The 18,743-nt window shown below is 44.4% G+C and overlaps 1 protein-coding gene across 9 annotated transcripts in view; it reads left to right on the top strand.

Moving 5' to 3' along the window:
- The window catches only part of Acp3 (acid phosphatase 3), a 48,565-nt gene extending 34,224 nt beyond the window's left edge, over positions 1-14,341 (top strand). For 5 of the 9 annotated variants that reach the window (XM_087563489.1, XM_087563491.1, XM_087563490.1 and 2 more), the window contains 2 exons: positions 1,348-1,517; positions 10,840-14,341. In XM_087563489.1, coding sequence (XP_087419615.1) covers positions 1,348-1,517; positions 10,840-10,958 — 289 coding nt within the window. In that variant the 3' untranslated portion in view covers positions 10,959-14,341. 9 annotated transcript variants of the gene reach the window in all.
- The last annotated feature ends 4,402 nt before the right edge of the window (positions 14,342-18,743 follow it).

Here is an 18,743-nt window from a genome sequence, read left to right as displayed (position 1 = left end):
TACAACCCGACAATCAGATTTATATGTTAAATTCTCAATCCACAATACACCCACACAATAAACCTACAACCAACTGATAAGGATATAAACTGCCCACCTAGATTAGATAAATTTGCCTACAGAAGTCCATCCCGGCTACCTTGGCGATTCAGGACCACCTGGATCTGGGTCATCCTTCTCCGTCTCCATGTTGATTCTCCTTACTTCCCCTCTCCCGCCTTACAAAAGCTTTGTCCCCACTTTATTTTTTTTTTACTGTCCAATCATGGCCTTGACCTAACTTGTGCCAGCCCTCACCTGCATAATGACATCAACCTACACTTACCCAGAGATCGAATGGGAACGAGGATGAAGAAAGCCCCTCCCCCATTCCCTGAGCTAACCTGTCCTCTGGAGCAGTGGTTCTTAACCTTCCTTATGCTAAGACCCTTTCATACCCTCATGGTATGGTGGCCCCCGGCCATAAAGTTATTTTTATTGCCTCTTCATAACTGTCATGTTGCTACTGTTATACATAGTATATGTAAATGTCTGTGTTTTCCAATGTTCCCAGACAACCCCTATGAAAGGGTAGTTCAACCACAAAGGGGTCACAACCCACAAGTTGAGAATGCCGGTCTTAGCTGAAGCCTCCAACTTGTACTTAGGACCTTATATGAGGTCAGTTTAATACATGAGAGCTAAGAAATTAGGACAGTCCATTCCCTCAATACAGATGTGAAGAAAGCTACACCAAGGATTAAGTGTGGATTCAACAAGAACTAGGGGTTACTCATAACACATACATACATACATACATACATACATACATACATACATACGTACAACAGAATCTGTCTTAAGAGAGGTCTCTGCAGTTAAAAGCATATACTGCTCTCACAGAAGACTTGAGTTTGGTTCTCAGCACCACATCAGCAGCCTGCAACTGCCTGTAATTCCAGCTCCAGGAGATCTGAGCCCTCTTCTTTTCTCCACGGCTACCCACACACACTTGGCATCTACTCCCAAGCACACACACACACATAAAATAAAATAAGTCTTTAAAAAAAATGCCAGTAGCTCCTCACTTACTCAAAGTCACACCCATCATCTTCTCTGATGGAGGACGCTAGTCCATGTTTATCTAACAAGTCAGCCCTCCCAATTCCCGTCCCTAAGCCTGTTGCACCCTCTTAATCTCTACATTCCCCGCCCCCCCCCATCCCCACACAAACTGGCTGGAATCCCTTCTTTCTCACGAGCTCTTCCACTGGTCCTTAGGGATGTGTTACAGCTGGGTGGAAAGAAATTCACAGGACGATTTAGCATTGCAGAACTAACAGCTCTGTCCTCTGCCTGTCGCGCCAGGGGGCACTTCGTGGAGATGTACTACCGGAATGAGACCCAGAACGAGCCGTACCCACTCACGCTGCCGGGCTGTACCCACAGCTGCCCTCTGGAGAAGTTTGCAGAGCTACTGGACCCCGTGATCCCCCAGGACTGGGCCACAGAGTGTATGGGCACAAGCAACCACCAAGGTACAGAGAACGCTTCGGGTTTGTGAGCTTGCGGAGCTCTGCAGGACGTGCTGGGTGCCTTCGCAAGCAACTGGGGTTTCCAGAAAGTTCTTTAGCCTTTGTCCCCAGCTTGGAAGGAAATGGGTTTGGGTTGATAACCGTATCTTTTAGGAACCTCGCACTGTAAGCAACGCCTATCTAGCTAGCTAGCCTTACTCCTACCTGCCGTAATCCCCTAACTTGGTTGGTCTTTCTTTCAGCGTCGCTGTAAAAGAACAACCAGTTGCCAGTGTAATCAGGAAAAGAGTTAGGTCAAACTTGTGGGTCTGCCGGGGATCCATGATTAGCACAAAGAACTCTATTGCTGAAGGATTCGAAGATTTGGCTTGAGCGGGGTGGAGTAAAGCTGCCCTGGGAATGTCTGATGTAAAACAGGTTTCAGACGAAGCCTACCAGTTAGCGTGCAAGCATGAAAAAGAAGACACTTATCCCAGGCTAATGGGCAAAGGACTGATTCACCTGACAACAACGCTCACCTGTTCCCCTGCCTTCTCTCACGAGGCAAAAAGATGAGACAGGAGGACACCTGGAGGAGTTTTCCATACCCAGCCTAGAACGATCAGATTTTATATGTATGTCAAAAGACGCTGGGTAGCAGAACTGAATAATAAAAGCCTCTTGGTGTCCATTCACGTTCCTTCCAAAGAAACTAAAAAATCAAACTTTCTGGTAAGCTCCATATATGGCATCCATACAGCAGCTCCTGGAAGGCACTTTGTATTCAATGAATAACAAGAGCAAGATATCCAGACACAGCACCTCAGAGGTGAGAATGCTGTGCAGAGGGTCCCCCAAAACTCCAGTGCCTGCGATGCAGAATCTAAAGTTGATACATAAGAGGAGATGTGAGGACACACACACACACACACACACACACACCACTGAAACAAAATGAGAATATTCTAGATGCCTCCGAGTCCAAAACTTATTGGCACACTGAGTGTAGCTGCAAAATCTGCTCAGAGGACAAACAATGTTCAAGGCTTTGATCCCGGCACCTTCAGAAGCCATAGCCAAGTGCCAGGCCTATGGCCATTGCTATGTATTCACAAAGCTGTGCCCACATGATACTCTTTAGAGTCTCGACTGGCCGTGTGGCAGAACAGACCTGTGTTTCTAAGGTGGATGAAGATGAAATGGCTCCTGGAAGTGGCCTCCACTGGAAGCCAGACCTAGACCATTTCATGACTAACCCAAGACATGGCTTGAGAAGCTCCTTTGTGTTATTTTTTCCCCATGTAAAGAACTGTCTTCTAGCAGTAAGGCCAGTGAAAGGCGGTGGATAAAAGCATCATAATTAGGAAGTCGAAAGGGAGATGCTTAAATAATGAACTTTGAAAAGCTTCTGTTTATTTCGTTAGAATAAAATTTCTGCAATCAGACTTGAGGGCTCTCCTTTTACTCGGGGGTGGGGGACAGAAGTTGTGATAGAAGTGACTGTTAATATAATATAAAATTACTCAGCTGGGTTTTTAAGTTAATATTTTACATTAAAATATAGTTTGAACTTCTTCTGATAAAAGATTAGCAGTAGATAGCTCGACCACAGCTACTCAAGATAGAATTTGGCAAGAAAACATCCTTAGGAAGTTTACAGTGTGTTACAGAAGTGATATGTCTTACTTGGAACGAGAACATGTTTTGCAACTATATGGGTTATGGTGTGAGCAAGAATTATAAGATACAAGAATTATAACATAAAATATCAATTCTACAAAGCAAGAATTTTATCTGTTGTGTCCTCAATACCTCAGCAACCCAGTATAAGGCATTGTTTAGTGCTCAATAAATATTTTCTCACTGGTGTATAATTAGTTATCTTTCCTCCTGAGTTCCTGCTTGCCTTGATTAGACACAATACCCAGGGAGTCCTGTTTAACCCACTCTGACCTCTATTCCCAGTTTGTCCCATCTTGTTAAACCCATCTGCAGAGTGTTTATAGAATTTCCCCCTTGACACAGCAGCCTTGGCAATTCAATACCCAAGGGAAGAGAAATATGACTATGACTAAAGCGTATCAACCAGAAGAAAAAGCGGGGGCTGCCATGCCGCAGTATCCCATGCAGATCCAAGGGTGACACGTCTGTGTCTCTTCCTTTTTTCTTTTCTTTTTTTTTTTCTTTTTTTCGGAGCTGGAGACTGAACCCAGGGCCTTGGCACTTGCTAGGCAAGCGCTCTACCACTGAGCTAAATCCCCAACCCCATCTGTGTCTCTTCCTGACACTGACTTCCACAACTTCTCTTTGGAAGCTTGACATTAGTCGGAGCCACTCCTCACAGACATCAGCAAGTGACACAAACCAGAGGGGTTGATTCTGATTCAAGTTGCCAACACTCTGTTGGTTCTAGCTAGCAGAACGCTTGTTAGGAGTCTGTGGGACGAGATAGCCTCTGATAAAATAAACTCTAAACATGAACTCCTTCAAGAAAAAGGACTGGACTCCACCACTGTTCAATAAAGTCCCAGCGGGGGATGCTAGAAGCGGTAGGCAGAAATTAAGACATTCTAGATACAGGGAGTGGCCACTTGGTTGGGCCACCACTTGCCTTAGCATAGGTACCATACAACTGAGGCTAAGCATGGAAGGCAGTAAGGGTGGATGTCATTTTAATGAGAGCAGCAAATTTAGTACATGGTTTATCAAATAAAAGGTAGAGGAGTCCAAGATCAACCTGCTGAATTACAATCTTGGGGTGGAGGGGTCGGAGGTCCGGCAGTTGAATTCAGAACACATGTTCTGAGAAAGCTGATACCTAAAGCAAGACAGAAATTATATGTGTGTGTGTGTATGTATGTATGTATGTATGTATGTATGTATGTATCCTACATGTATGAGGTATTGGCAACCCTGGAATTGATGTTTGCAGACTGGATAATTATTCGACTCTCCAGATGAAACCAGACTGCCTCATGGAAGTTAATTGGTCAGTAATAAGGGCCAGAAGCTATAAATGAGTCTCAAATGCCACTGCTTTGCAAAGACCCAGTCATCGGCCGTATTTGCAAAGCCACCCTTTGTCACTTAGCACCTGTTTCGCATGGTCATATTTAAGAGCCCCTTCTCCATTGTGTCTCTGCCAGCATCATCCCTCCCTCGAGGACAAGGCCAGCTGATTAAAGCATCTTTTCCTCACTCTGTTGCCCTTGCCGTCAGGTCCTCAGGACATGGTCTTGGCACTTGCAGAATTACTTGATATGCAGTAATTCAGCCCCATGACTATTTCTGCCCTCAGTGGAGGCAACTGTGACGTTGGCAATGATGATCTAGTCTGTGCCCTGCCAACCAAGTCTATGCCCAAGGCAAACGAGATCATCAGGGGAAGAGTTAAGAAACAGGCCCTAGCCATACAGGAGTGCCATGATGGAGGACACACAGGTAACACTGAAGACACACCACAGAAGCAGTTAGCTAAGTCTTAGGGGGTCCAAGAGGTTTCTCCAATGGGGTAATGTTTAAACAGAAGCCTAAAGGAGAAAAGGAGCCAGCCAGGTGAATGGAGCTGAGCAGGAAAGACAATGTCCTAAAGAAAGGAGAGAGAGAAAGTACAGAGGTCAGGAAGCTGAAGACACCATATGTCATTTTAGGAAGAAGTAGGTGTGCAGTGCTTCCTAGGTCAAGCTGTGCTGTCCAGGTCACTGAAAGGCTTTGGTCAGAGGACTGATGCTGCCATTGGCTTCTTATTTTAGGAAGACCCTGGCTACAGAGAAAGACTGGATCAGATAGGAAGGAGGCTGAGGTCATGGAGAATAAGAGGCTACTATAGTGATCAAGGCCTAGAACGAGAGACAGAGTGGGCTGGGGGTGCAGTTCAAGTGGTGAGTGCTGGGGCCAGGCAGGACAGCTCGGTTTGATTCCCAGCCCTGCAAAGATACTAGCTGTGATGGCGCACGCCTGTAATCCCAGCACTTGGGAGGCAGAGGTAGGAGTTCAAAGCCATCCCTGGCTATAGATTCAGCTGAAGAAAGATTGTGTGGCCCATTTCCTTTAGTGGCTTTTGTGTGTTCCCATGTGGTAGGGGTCTCTTTGTAGCCCTTGCTCGCACCAGCTCACTTTGCAGTAAGAAACACTGGCTGCCATATTTCTCGGCTCCCAGAATGCAACTCTGCCAAATGTCTAAAGTTGCCTACGGTTCAAACAGGCAGACCATTTCCAATTTGAGAAGTGTGAAGTTTCACAGAGAGGCCGGGTGTGGTAGCACACACCTGAAATCTCAGCGGTTGGAGGCAGGATGACCTTGAGTTCAAGGGAGGAACTGCGCCTCATTGGCGGAGTGCTTGGCTAGCGTGTGTAAGGCCCTGGGTTCAAGACTCGGTACTGAAAGATGGAATGATAAGGGACAAAGCTGTCTTTCCTGAGGGCTTTTGTCTGTCTGTCTGTTTTTGGTTTGGCAGGTTGGGTTTTTTTGTTGTTGTTTTTGGTGTTTGTCCTCTTGAGCCCCTGTCTAGCTTCTTCCTGATTAGATTCCTTCCACCAACCCTTTAAATAATGACATCCTGTAGCTGCTATCACCTCTACAATCCTTAGTGCCACATCTAAGTGAAGAATCATAGACCCGTTATTTGCAGCTACCCCTTGGTCACATCTGTCCACCGAAGAGCTCATCTCGACCCACTTTGAAAATAAAGGTCATTTCCTTCTAGCGTCTGTACCAGTCCTTTTTCGTGGCGTCCCTCTCCAGTCACAGCACAAACCCATGAGATTATGTCACACTTATCTCTTTACTCTTGACCAGGGTGTCTACTCTGTCACCAACACTTTCCAAGTCAGTCAGAAGATCGATCAGCATTCTAGTTCCCTCCTCCGTGTCCCCACCACCCCTGCAATTCCAGTTCGCCACCATCACGACATCCCTAGTTCATTTTCTTAAACATAGACTAGAGTGTCTGCCTTTCAGGTATCTTAATTGCTGGTCATTTGTGCGTGCTTCCAAGCAAGACTAAACGGGAGGCATAAAAACTGGGCCCCAGTATGCACATCAAGTCTTAACCCCAACCCTGACTCCTGTGTGCCACCCACATATAACTACTCATTGTGTCCCAAACACACCCTGGGTGACAATTTCTGTCCCATGTCAAGTCCTATTCCTCTCCTGGGCCATCTCAGATCTCATGGGCTTTTCCAATTTTCCCCCTTTTTGCAAATTGTACGTAATCCACTGATTGCACTTTTCTCTGTTGGAACGGCATTGGTAAAATCTCCACTTCAGTGTGTCACCTTGTCACAGACTTGTCTATCTGGTTCTCCTGTCACATGCCGGGTTTCTCAGGAGCAGAGCTTATGGAATCCCCGCACCTCCCAAAGCCCGCCTGGCACAGGATGTGGGCTCACTGCATGAAGGTCTGGGTGGGGGTGCTTGTTTCACGGGACTGCTATGGTAGCATAGGCAAAATTAAGTGGATAATTAGAAATTAAATTTCTAAATTCAGAAAAACAACCATGGAAATTAATTTACCTTTCCAGGGACTCACTCTAATAGCCCAGGCTAGACAGGAGCTTAAAACCCTTCTAAGTTAGCATTCTAAATGATAGGAGTATAGGCTGGTGTCATCATTCCCAGCCCCATGAAAATAGATTCTTTATTTATCTATTTATTTTTGTTTTATGTGCATTGGTGGTTTATTGGCCTGCATGTATGTCTGTGTAAGAGTAAACTCCCTGGAACGGGAGTTACAGACAGTGGTGAGTTGCCATGTGGGTGCTGGGAATTGAACCTGGATCCTCTTGAAGACCAAGCAGTACTCTTAACCTCTGAGCCATCTCTCCAGTTACAAAAATTGAGTCTTTTAAGACATCTAAGATTAGTCTTTTAAGACATCTAAGGTGTGTGTGTGTGAGTGTGTGTGTGTGTGTGTGTGTGTGTGTGTGTAGCAGCAAGGTGCGAATCATCAGTATCTATCTCTCTTCCTTATTTCTATCTAGTCTCTTCTTTCTGTTCTTCTATTCTATTTGGTTCTTTCCAACTTTATCCTAGCTCCATGCACAGTTCTAATAAACTGTCTGTTTGGATTTAACTTCCCCCAAATTAGATTTTTCATGGCACTAAATATCATCCAGACCATGGGAAAACACTAAACTAAAAGTTGACAGTTTATGAATCCTAAGTCATTGTTTTTGGTGGCTTTGTGGGGGAGGGCAGGTTGTTTTGTGTCTGAGACGTGGTTTTGTGTATCTCAGGGTGGCCTCAAATTCCCTATGTAACTGAGGAATGTCCCTGAACTTCTGACCCTCCTGGCCCCACCCACCCCTACCCAATGTATGCAGTATTGGGACTCAAACCCAGGCTTTGCTCATGATAGGTGACCACTCTGCCAGTTGGGCCACACCCTCACTTTAGTCATTCGTTTTAGTGTTAATATATTAACACCCATGCCCCAGGTACTGATCTATGGCCCATAGATATGAATTGGTACAATTCTTGTATCCTGAAATGTATATATAGTCAATTAGAAGAAATGAGAGACAAATAATACATAATACATGTAGTAAGTATTTTTGAAAGACTCCCTTGTGGGCGGAAGGGAGTGGAGGATGGTGGATGTACTTTGAAAAGGGAAGACTTCATTGAAAAGAGCAGACTTGTGCAAAGACTTGAGACAAGTACTCCATCTGGGCGTCTGTGGGATGAGCATTCCAGCAGTGCTAAAAGCCCAAGCAATAGCACTGAGCGGGGATGCTGAGGGATGTTTGAGGGGCGGTGTGCCTGGAAGAGTCATCATCAGGACCTCAGCTTCTGCTCTGATGGACATGAGTATCCATCCATAGCTCATGTCACCTGAAGGAGCCAAATGACAGGATTTGACTTGTAAACATTTGGCTGCTGTACTTAAAACAGATTGTGAATAGAATAGCAAGAATAGAAGCCGGGGATAGGTAAAGAGTCCATAACAGTGGTCCTGGCAAATGAGGCCAGCTCAAAGCAGATGGTGGCAGAGATGGAGAGAGACATTGGTTTCTGGGGGTTTTTTTCCCCAGTAGAACTGACAGGCTTTCCTGACAAGGTCAGGTGTAGATTATTTAGAAAATAAGGGAATCACGGAAGATTCATTTTACCCCACACTCCACCCTCCCCAGCCAACAGAAGTTAGCTATGAGAAAATCAGATCTGGGTGGAGGAGGCTTGGGTGTTCTCTTTTGAACTTAAGGCTGAAATGCCTGTTGAATGTCCAGAGGAATCCGTACCCTCTATTATTCAAGAGCCCACGTGCCAAGATCCCTGCAGATGCTTGACATAGCAGAGAGTGTTCAACCTGTACATACAACACTTTTCCCTGCACATATACACCCATGATAAAGTTTAATGCATAGATTAGGCAGGGTTAGAGATGGACAAGAACAGCCATTAAGAAAATACAACAAGATTGAAGATGTAGCCCAACTGCTAGGACACTTACCTGCCTAGCACACTCAAGGGTTCAATCCCCAGGACCCCATAAACCCCAGTGTGATGATGCACCTCTATAATCTTGCAAGATGGAGGCAGGGGGATCAGAAGCTCAAGATCTTCCGTGGCTGCCACATAGCAAGTTCCTACCCACCTGGGCCACATGAGTCATGTTTTCAAAAACAAAGCAAAAGCAGAACAACTATTTAAATGAATTAGAAATTAATGAATCCAATGAAGGGTGTATAAATGGTCTCTCTGTCTCTGTCTGTCTCAGCCTCGATCTCTCTGTCTCCATTGTATATTTTTCATCCTTCAATGAAGGAAAATATACTACAGCTCCTCTTCATGGGTCCAATTTCCGGCATCACAACTCTTGTATCTTTAACCATTATTGAGTAAAATAAGGGTGACTTGAACACAAGCACTGAAATACGTGACAAATGCCTGGTAAGCAAAGTGCTATGGTGTGATTGGTCGGTAGGACATGGAACATAGGCTTGACTGACAAAGGATGACTTGCTTCATGCCATGGGCGGGATAGGAAGGGACAGCATGAGACACCATCATGTTTCTCAGGAAGGTGTAGAGTTTAAAATTTAGGATTCTTTTATTTCTGTAATTTCCCATTGATATATTCATACAATGGTTGACTACCACCAGTAACTGACAGAAAGTGAATCCATAGGTAGGGGAGACTACTACATGCCAAGTACACACTGGATACAAGTCAAGCTTAAGCAAAATGTCGTAGCTGGCCGTGAGGGTAAATTCAGAAGTCATACTCATCATATAGATGGATTTGAAATCACGAGACTGATAAGATCCTGTGCTTCTACGACCATAAAACTATCTGCTGAGCTTTGACCAAATGATCTCTGCTTCTTTCTTTCCTCCCTCTGGGATAAGGTCAGGCTAAATCAGTGGTTTTCATCTATGTTCCTGACGCAGTAGTTCTACAGATGAGCCATGGGTACCATTATCAAGAGAACTTTTTCAATAATCATGGATCCATACTACTACATGCTTACACACACACACACACACACACACACACACACACACACACACACACAAATGCTCCCCAAAGTCAACCTAGGCTCAGTTTCTCCATAAGACCTGGTTTTTGAAAAATCAATTTTTAAAAAATGGGATGATTCCACCTCTTTTCGTCAATTGCTTGAATTGTTCAGATTTTCCTCTGAACTTGTGAGCAGATCCACTTGATGATTTAACCGTACAAAAATGCATAAAATTCACTGTGGAAGCTGAGGCAGTAGGATTGCAAGTTGGAGTCCATTCCATGGAGGGGAGGGGGGGCAAGGGGGAGGGAAGAAGGGAAGGGGGGAGGCATGAAAGAAGTTATCATTACGAGGTGACCTTGGAGATATTTCCATCAGTCTCCTTCCCTTTGTGGTAGAGAGCTGAGGCCAAATGTCAAAGGTCATGCACCTCCCCCACCCCAGCCCCGTGATCTGCCCACCACACTTTACCGAATCCAAAGCTACTTCAGAAATTCCTCTAGAATTTACAATCAAGGCAGGAAAGGTGGCCAGGACGGCATCTCAGCACCCGTAATCTCAGCACTTGGGAGGTTGAGAGGCAGGAGGATGAAGAGTTGAAGCTAGCTCACCTTTGGCTACATAGAGAGTTCAAGGCCCCTCTGGGCTGTGTGAGACCCTGTCTCCAAAAACAAACAAATAAACAAAAAACCAGGACAAAGAAGGCACAAGTTATATAAACTATATTTCTGTACATGAAATAAAGCATTTTTTCATTTTTAAGTTAAGGCCAAAAGTCAACAATGGGATATGACTTTCGTCTTCTCTCAGAGTTTGTTGTTGTTTGTCTTCACGGGTTCTTGACGCATCAATTTCACGTGTATTTCTCGTTCCGCAGTGCTGAGGGTCATCCTTGCCACTACGTTTTGCCTGGTAACCGGGATCCTGGTGATATTGCTGCTTGTTCTCATCCGCCACGGACCCTGCTGGCAGAGAGACGTGTATCGGAACATCTGATCAGACAGCCGACTTCCGGTGATGTGTCTCCGTGAAGCAGCACCGGCAGGAAGCTCTTCCGCCACGCGGGCTCTGTCCTGCCCATGCCCTCCGTTTAGAACTTGTCTAGAGATGGTGTGAGCTCACCGCCTCAGGGTGAGTGCAGAGCTGGCACGTTAGTTCTGTCTCCTTGCCACATAGCTGTGGTGTGGGCTGCTCACAGGGCTAGGGTAGGTCTCTTTTGCAAGGGACGCCTCCGTCCTCTCACACAGAGGTCCCGAGAGAAATAAGAAGCCAAATTCTTTCCCACACACCTTGTGACTACGAAGAGAAAAGGGAGAGAAAGTGGGACCAAGATGTCGATTAGAACATACCAAGTAACTCGGAATGTTAGTGTAGAAGTGGAGGGTCCGCAGAAAAATGACTTTAGTTATTCAATATGCCTCTCTTCCTCCCTCTCTCCCTCCCTCCCTCTCTCCCTCCCTTTCCCTCCCTCTCTCTTTCCCTCCCTCCTCCCCCCTCCCTCCCTCCCCCCTCTGTCTCTCTCTGTCTCTCTCTCTGAAAGGCAATTCAAACCCAGAGTTTCATAACTGACAAACTTCTGTGTGTACATCTAACACACATACACACACATCCATATTCAAAATGTCTTTAGGTGAACTGTAGCATCATTCACCTTAAGCACCGTTCAGGTCATTTCCTCTCAGTTTCCATACAGAGAAATAACTGGAAAACCAGTAAGATAAGTTCACCCCCCCCACCCCCACCCCCCTCACTGCCTTATTTTCATGCAGCTGCTATCACATTCACTTTTAAATTATATCTCTTCATGGTCGCTATGAAATGATAGTTTTTTTTTTAACTTATTTAATTTTTACTGTAGTGCTGGAATGCAAACCCCCTGGGTCCCCTGCAAGCGCAGAGAGTACTCTATGTGAACTACGCCCTTAGTCCTCTATGACTTTTGTAAGTGTCAACACAGAAAGTAAAGATCCCGTGAGAATGACAACCTACGGGCTTAAATCCTATTTCTTCTTCTAAAGTAGAAAACTCCAAACAAGATGAATGCAGAAGTCGCGTCTAGATTTCATTCTCGGTGAACAGCTTTATTCTGCTTCCACCAAGTATGAGTCATGGTCCCATCAAACGCTTCCATGACGAGCACCACCCATGAAGTCAGTAGGAAAAAGACCAAAATGTACTTTATACCGTGACAATCTGCTCCAGACACACAAGCATTCGGCTGGTGATAAGCTTGATCTTGTTCCTCAGTAGGTTGCCCTACTTCCTTGGGGTTGTCCAGATTTCAAAATATGCCTGGTGGGCGGGGTTAGAGAAGGACCTCTCTCCTCTGACCGTGCTTCTCCACTCACATGTGCTCTTCTGAGGACAGACTGAGAAGTTCAAGCTCCCAACACCATACTCAGAATTCACCTTGCAGGACTGTCTAGATGTGGGGTGCTGGGACCTTTGACTCCCAGCACGGAACTCTGCTCTCCACACAGATCCTCACCCCATCCCTCGAGGCCCACAGGTTAAATACGACTCGCTCATGTCTATAGCCTGTACTTTTAATATCATTCTCAGTGAGCCAGAGTCATTGAAAACAAAACTCAAAGAGCTCTCTCTCTCTCTCTCTCTCTCTCTCTCTCTCTCTCTCTCTCTCTCATGCATGTATTTATGTGAGTATGCATGTGATATGAGCACACATGTGTGTGTGCTGTCTTCTCACACGTGCTCAGAGAACAAAGGAGGATGTCACACGCCCTGCTCTATTATTTTTCTTATTACCTTGAAACAAGACCTCTCACTGAACCCAGAGCTATTCTGACATCCAGCAAGCCCCAGTGATCCTTCTGGCTTGTCTCCACAACACTGAGGTTACAGGGACACAGGGCCACACTCAACTTTTGACATAGGTGCTTGGGACCTGAACTTGGGTCCTCATGCTTGGACAGCAAGGGCTCTTACCCACCTACCCATTTGCCCAATCCCCAGGACCTACCATCTCTTTGATTACTGTATAGAGAGCTCTCAAGCTTACCATCACTATGTCCTTTATCTTCTTCCATTGGTAAATACCATAGCCAGTTTTCATACGCCGTGGCAGAATCCCAAGTGACAAATGCTCTATAGGGATTGTGCAAAGCACACAAACGAACTGTAGGGTGTCTCAGAAAATAAGCAACTTCGAGGTTGGGGATTTAGCTCATCGGTAGAGCGCTTGCCTAGCAAGTGCAAGGCCCTGGGTTCAATCCCCAGCTCCGAAAAAAGGAAAAAGAAAATAAGCAACTTCAACAAGAGGGGATGTGAACTCCTGGTACTGATAACCGCTTGGTAGATGGGACCAATGTGACCATTCTGGTTGCCATGGTGATATTGTTGCAAGAGCATCACTAGAGCTGCGATCACCTCTGTTGTGATGTGTGTTCCTTATCATTTGAGAAGCCTTTGCATAGCACTGCCATGTAGCAATCACTAACTTGTTGATAGTAATTATAAAAACCACCAGTGATGCATATACAGGAAAACAGAGACAGAGAGAGAGAGAGCTAGGTTATCCTGTGCTTTGATGGCATAGCACAGAGAATTGGGAAACTTGTGGAAAAAAAAATCCTACTGCTTAAGAAATGGCATACGTGAGGCTCCGACTGGCATTCACTGGACAGCTTTTATATGGAGACTGACATTTCTTCACTCAGCAGCTTTTTATACATTTCTTCCCTGGATTTACTTGTGTTTCCCATTTTCTCAACTCCCTGCCCTCTTTCTATCTTGCTCTAATATTGTTAGCATTGATTCCTCACAGTCATGGAGGCTTCTGGTTTTTTTTTTTAAAGCCAAATTATAACTGCTTTCTCTTTCAAACCCCTCTACAAAAGACCACAGGAGCAATAGTGAAATGTTGGCCCCCTAGATAGGGCTAAGAGACACAAAGAGTCACACTCGTGGTCTTAAATGGTCCACAGACACATTTGTAATGTTAAGCTTTTTTTTAAAATGAAATGAATTCTAACATAAAATTTTTATTTAATGTAATGCATGTAAGATAACATTTCAGGAAAAAGTGTTCATGGAATATTTTAAGGCAATTTTCATACTAAGTATTCAAAAATGTGATGTGATGTTTTGTTCCAAGTTGGAGTAGCCACCTTTGAGGACTTGGGAGTCCCTGGTGGCTCCCATACTGAATAGTTCTGGCCTAGGCCATTAGATGACAGCCTAATCTTTTTAAAGCAGAGAAAACACATCCTTTATTTATAAAATAAGCTTTTGGGTATTGTGAAGAAACAGACATCATCTTTAGGACGGGGAAACAGCTCTCTGACGAAATGCCTGCCTAGCATAGACAAGCCCTGAGTTCCATCCCCAGAACCACAATAAACCAAAGTAAAGCAAACACAGCAGATGATCTTTACCCTGTGTCTTCATTTTTTTTTAATCTTTGGTCAAACTGATGAAAGATTATCTGAAATGTTTCATTTGTAAGCCTGTACTACAGGTATATTAGTCGGGGTTCACTAGAGTTACAGAACTGTGTAGTCCAACTAACCCAACAATGGGCAGCTATGGATGGGAAGTCCAAGAATCTGGTAATTGTTCAGTCCTACGAGGTAGGTTGTTTAAGCTGGTCTTCTGAAGAAAGAGGTTCCAACAGATGCTGGCAAGTAAGTGCAAGCTGTCGAAGAAGAAGAATCTCCCTCCACTGTCCTGATGTAGGCCTCCAGCAGAAGGTGTGTACCACTCTACTTGGATCTGGGACTTTCTTTATCCCAGGCTGACCTTGAACTCAGAAATCTCCTTGCCTCAGTCTCCTGAGATTCAAGGTGTGTACTACCTTGCCTGGGCCTAAGCTTTTCATGGCCACTGTACCTCAAGATCTCCATGTCAAGATCCAGGTCAGAAACTTGTGTCTTCCAGCCTCAAGACCAGGATCACAAGTGAGCCCTCCAATTCTGTATTGTAGTTCATTCCAGATGTAGTCAAGTTGACAACTGCGAATAGCCACCACGACAGGTAATAGCCAAGACCTCTTCCAACTTATCCCACATGGAATGAACTAATTCCCCTTTGTGTCTTAGTAAGGAAACCTGGAACAGAAGCAGAGGGGATGCTTTTTCAAGGTAAAATGGTTCTGAAAGCAAAAAGCAATGAGGGCTCAAGAAAATCCATCGTGACTTCCCGCACGGTTCACTTTATAACTAGATGAACAGGAATTGTTTACCGTGATGATTTCTGGGCCCAGTCACATGAAAAATAAATTTATGATGTAATAAAATGGTTAAGACAACAACTGTCCTGAAAAATCTAAAGGTAGCTTTGGTATTCCCCCATGAAATCAAAAGCCAAGCGACAATATGTGACCCTTGGTTGTTACATCGTCCAAATGGTGTGTTATTGACATTTCTTTCCAGGTTTCATGTCTCAGAAAGAGGTACAACAAAAATACATACATTGAAGGGGAAATAAAATCTGCACGTCTCCCGCCCTCTTTGAATTTAATATAGATTTATTGCCAAGTACTTCTGTAACTGTAACTGTTCTTGGTGAAGATTGAGTCCTCTTTTAAAAACTGGCATTATTTGTGTGTGTGTGTGTGTGTGTGTGTGTGTGTGTGTGTGTGTCCGAGTGCACACCCGCGAGCTTCTGGGCGAGCCTTCGGTCTCCATCTCCCATCTTGCCTTGGGAGTTCTGGGATTACAGACACGGACACCCCACCTGGCTCTTTTGAAAGCACGGATCCTGTCCTCAGGTTTGTGCTCCTGAGGGACCGTTCTTCTCAACACTTGGATCTCCGTGTTGGTAATGCGTTAAGTACTTTTGCAGCTGTGATTTGAATGTAGTTTGTCACGTTTAAGCTTGTATGGGAACTTGGCTCCCAGTGTAACCACCCTGGCAGGAGCCTTTCAGAGATCACTAGGTCATTAAAAGGTTGGTGTTGTCACCTCCTCAGAATCTAGAATCGTCTCAGAGATGGGCCTCCGGCCACGTCCATAGGGGAGTCCCCTGGTTATGTGAACTGATGTAGAGAGGCCATCTTAGCGGTGGTTGGGACCTTTCCTTGGGCAGGGATCCCACACTTGGTCAAATGGGGGAAATGAGTTGAGCACTGAAATGCACTCGTTCCTGTCTCCCTGCTTCCTGACTGGATGCGATGTGACCAGCTACCTCAAGTCCTTGCCTACCCTGCCAGGGAGGGCTTTGCCCTTGAGCCACAACAAACCCTTTGTCACTTATGGGACTTTTCTCAGAGCACTGCATCATAGCAACAGAAAAACATCAAGACAAAAGGAATCAGTTGTTTCCCCTTGTGAGTTCTTGCTTTTCCAGGACTGGGTTGGACACCAAGATGATGGGTTGTTGTTATTATTATAAACAGTCCCTCTCATGTCTCTATGTCTCCCTCTCCCTTCTCCCTCTCCTCCCCCCCTTTCTCTATCCTTCCCCTTCCCCCTCCCTCCTTCCCCCTCTCCCTCTCTCCCTTTCTTTCTTCTGCCTCTACCTGAAGCCCCGCCAGCGGCCCTCACTAGAGCAGATGTTGGCACATGACCTTAAACTTTCAGAACTGTGAACCAAATAAACTCTTTATGAATTGTTCTGCCCCCAGTGTTTTGTTTTGCCAACACAAAAAAAAAAAAAAAAACAAATCAAAGACACTTACAAGGAGAATGGAAGAGAAAAAGGTAGTTAGGCCAAATGCATGAAGACATCTCAGCTTGAAGACATCTCAGCTTGGACTCTTACTGCCCATAGACCTTAGGACAGTTACTTACATTTCCTATCCAAGTCCTCTTGTCTATAAATTGCGGGCAGCAGTAGTTCATATTCAGAGTGTTAGGAATGCACAAGCTAGTACTTACAAATAACAGGAATAGCCCTGGGCCCTAGGAAGCAATATATTATTATTATTAAAGTAATAATATTTTATTAAATATTCAGTGAAGGATGTCAGGAATTTATCATCGCCTACCAAAAACCATTATCATTCTGAATTTTATTGTTAAACAAACATGAGATGTGATTTTTCATTAGCTCTCTACATACTCTCAAGAGTGGATTTCAATCTTTCCCCTATCTTAAAGTGACAACCGTTATTAAAATGATAGAGTTTCCCTTGAAGGAGCAGTGGGGACACCAGCGATCTCATTAAAACCATTGTTTTGATTGAGGGTCTGTTTCTGAGAGAGCGTATCATTGCCTTAAAGAGTAAATGCATCTCAGCAGGAGGTCAGCTGCTGTCAGAAACTTCAAGGAAGTTCATTAACTTAACATGTAAAGACAGTCTAGGGCTGGAGAGATGGCTCAGTGGTTAAGAGCACTGACTGCTCTTCCAGAGGTCCTGAGTTCAATTCCCAGCAACCACATGGTAGCTCATAACCATCTGTAATGGGATCAGATGCCCTTTTCTGGTGTGTCTGAAGACAACTACAGTATGCTCATATAAATAAAAATAAATACTTAAAAAAAAAACCAAAACAGTCTATAGAGCAGGCACGTCAGGCCACTTTAAGGATCTAGCAGAGAGGGAAGGAGAACGAAAACCCATGGTTGGCTGTAGAAAGCCTTGTTTTCTTGCTGATAATAAGGGATGATGTCCAACAGAGTAACCATAGTGATTTTTTTTTCATTTCCTTTACATACCAACTGCTCTCTTATAATTACAGAAGGGACTTGTCACCCCCAGGCACAAATTTCATCCATCTTGAGGCTGACAGAGAGATGTCTCCCAAGTCAAACAGGCTGCTATGACCAGGGAGTCTTCAGAAATGACGGTTCAGTCAGGGCCTGAACACCCAACAAGGGTAGAAGGGAAGTGGGTTCTCCCTGAGAGGAGACAGACGTTGTCTCTCCCATCAGTGACCCTTCTTCCCAGTCCTGTGTGCTCATTCTTCCTGCTTCCTACACAGACTGCCTGGCCTCTCCAGGTTCAGGTCAGGGAGGTAAAAGGCACTTTATCTTTCCCACTTGGATGACACTTTCACTGAGTAAATAGAATATTAGGTTTATAGGATTTGGGGTGAGAACATAGAAATCGTGGCATCTAGGATCTAGGGGATCTATTGTCAAACTGCACCCTTTGTAACAGTACTGTTTGCCTCCATTTGTAGTAGCTCAAGAATAAGATGCAGGCTGGACAGCTGGCTGAAGGTTCTTGAAAAGACAAACCATGGAGAAAAAAAGTAAATTTCAGGACTATGTATAAATCATATGAAAACTAACATATATTAAGAGTAGGGTTTTTTTTTTTCAGTAAAAAATGGAGTTATCATCCCCAAATGATGGACACATATTTAAAAGGAATAAGCCTGGGTCTTTCCAAAAATATTGTTTTAAGAGAAATCATACATTTCTATTGTTTAAAAAATTACGTATTTATGTTTTCAAACAAAATTATATATAGAAAACCAAACCAAATAAAATGAAACAAAACAAAACAAAAAGGTTAAGAAAATCAAATGAGGGGGTTGGGGATTTAGCTCAGTGGTAGAGCGCTTGCCTAGGAAGCGCAAGGCCCTGGGTTCGGTCCCCAGCTCCGGAAAAAAAAAAAGAAAAAAAAAAAAAAAAAGAAAATCAAATGATTGAGAGTTTCGAGCCAGCCTCACAAAATGAGTTCCAGGACAGTCAGGGCTACAAAGAGAAACTCTGTCTCAAAACGACAAAAAAGTTTTTGAGCCAAATAAGGAGAATACAAAGTGGGAAGGGCGGAAGGTGTTAAAAAAAAAAAAAGATACAAAGACAAGAAATAAAAGAGAGACAAGAGTTTTGTTTTGTTTTGTTTTGAGACAGAGTCTCGCTTTGTATTCC

Source organism: Rattus norvegicus, chromosome 8 (genome assembly GCF_021556685.1).
Source record: "Rattus norvegicus strain SHRSP/BbbUtx chromosome 8, alternate assembly SHRSP_T2T, whole genome shotgun sequence".
Classification (NCBI taxonomy): Eukaryota; Metazoa; Chordata; class Mammalia; order Rodentia; family Muridae; genus Rattus; species Rattus norvegicus.
Note: the sequence above shows the minus strand (reverse complement) of the source record. Positions and strands in the feature narration are given on the sequence as shown.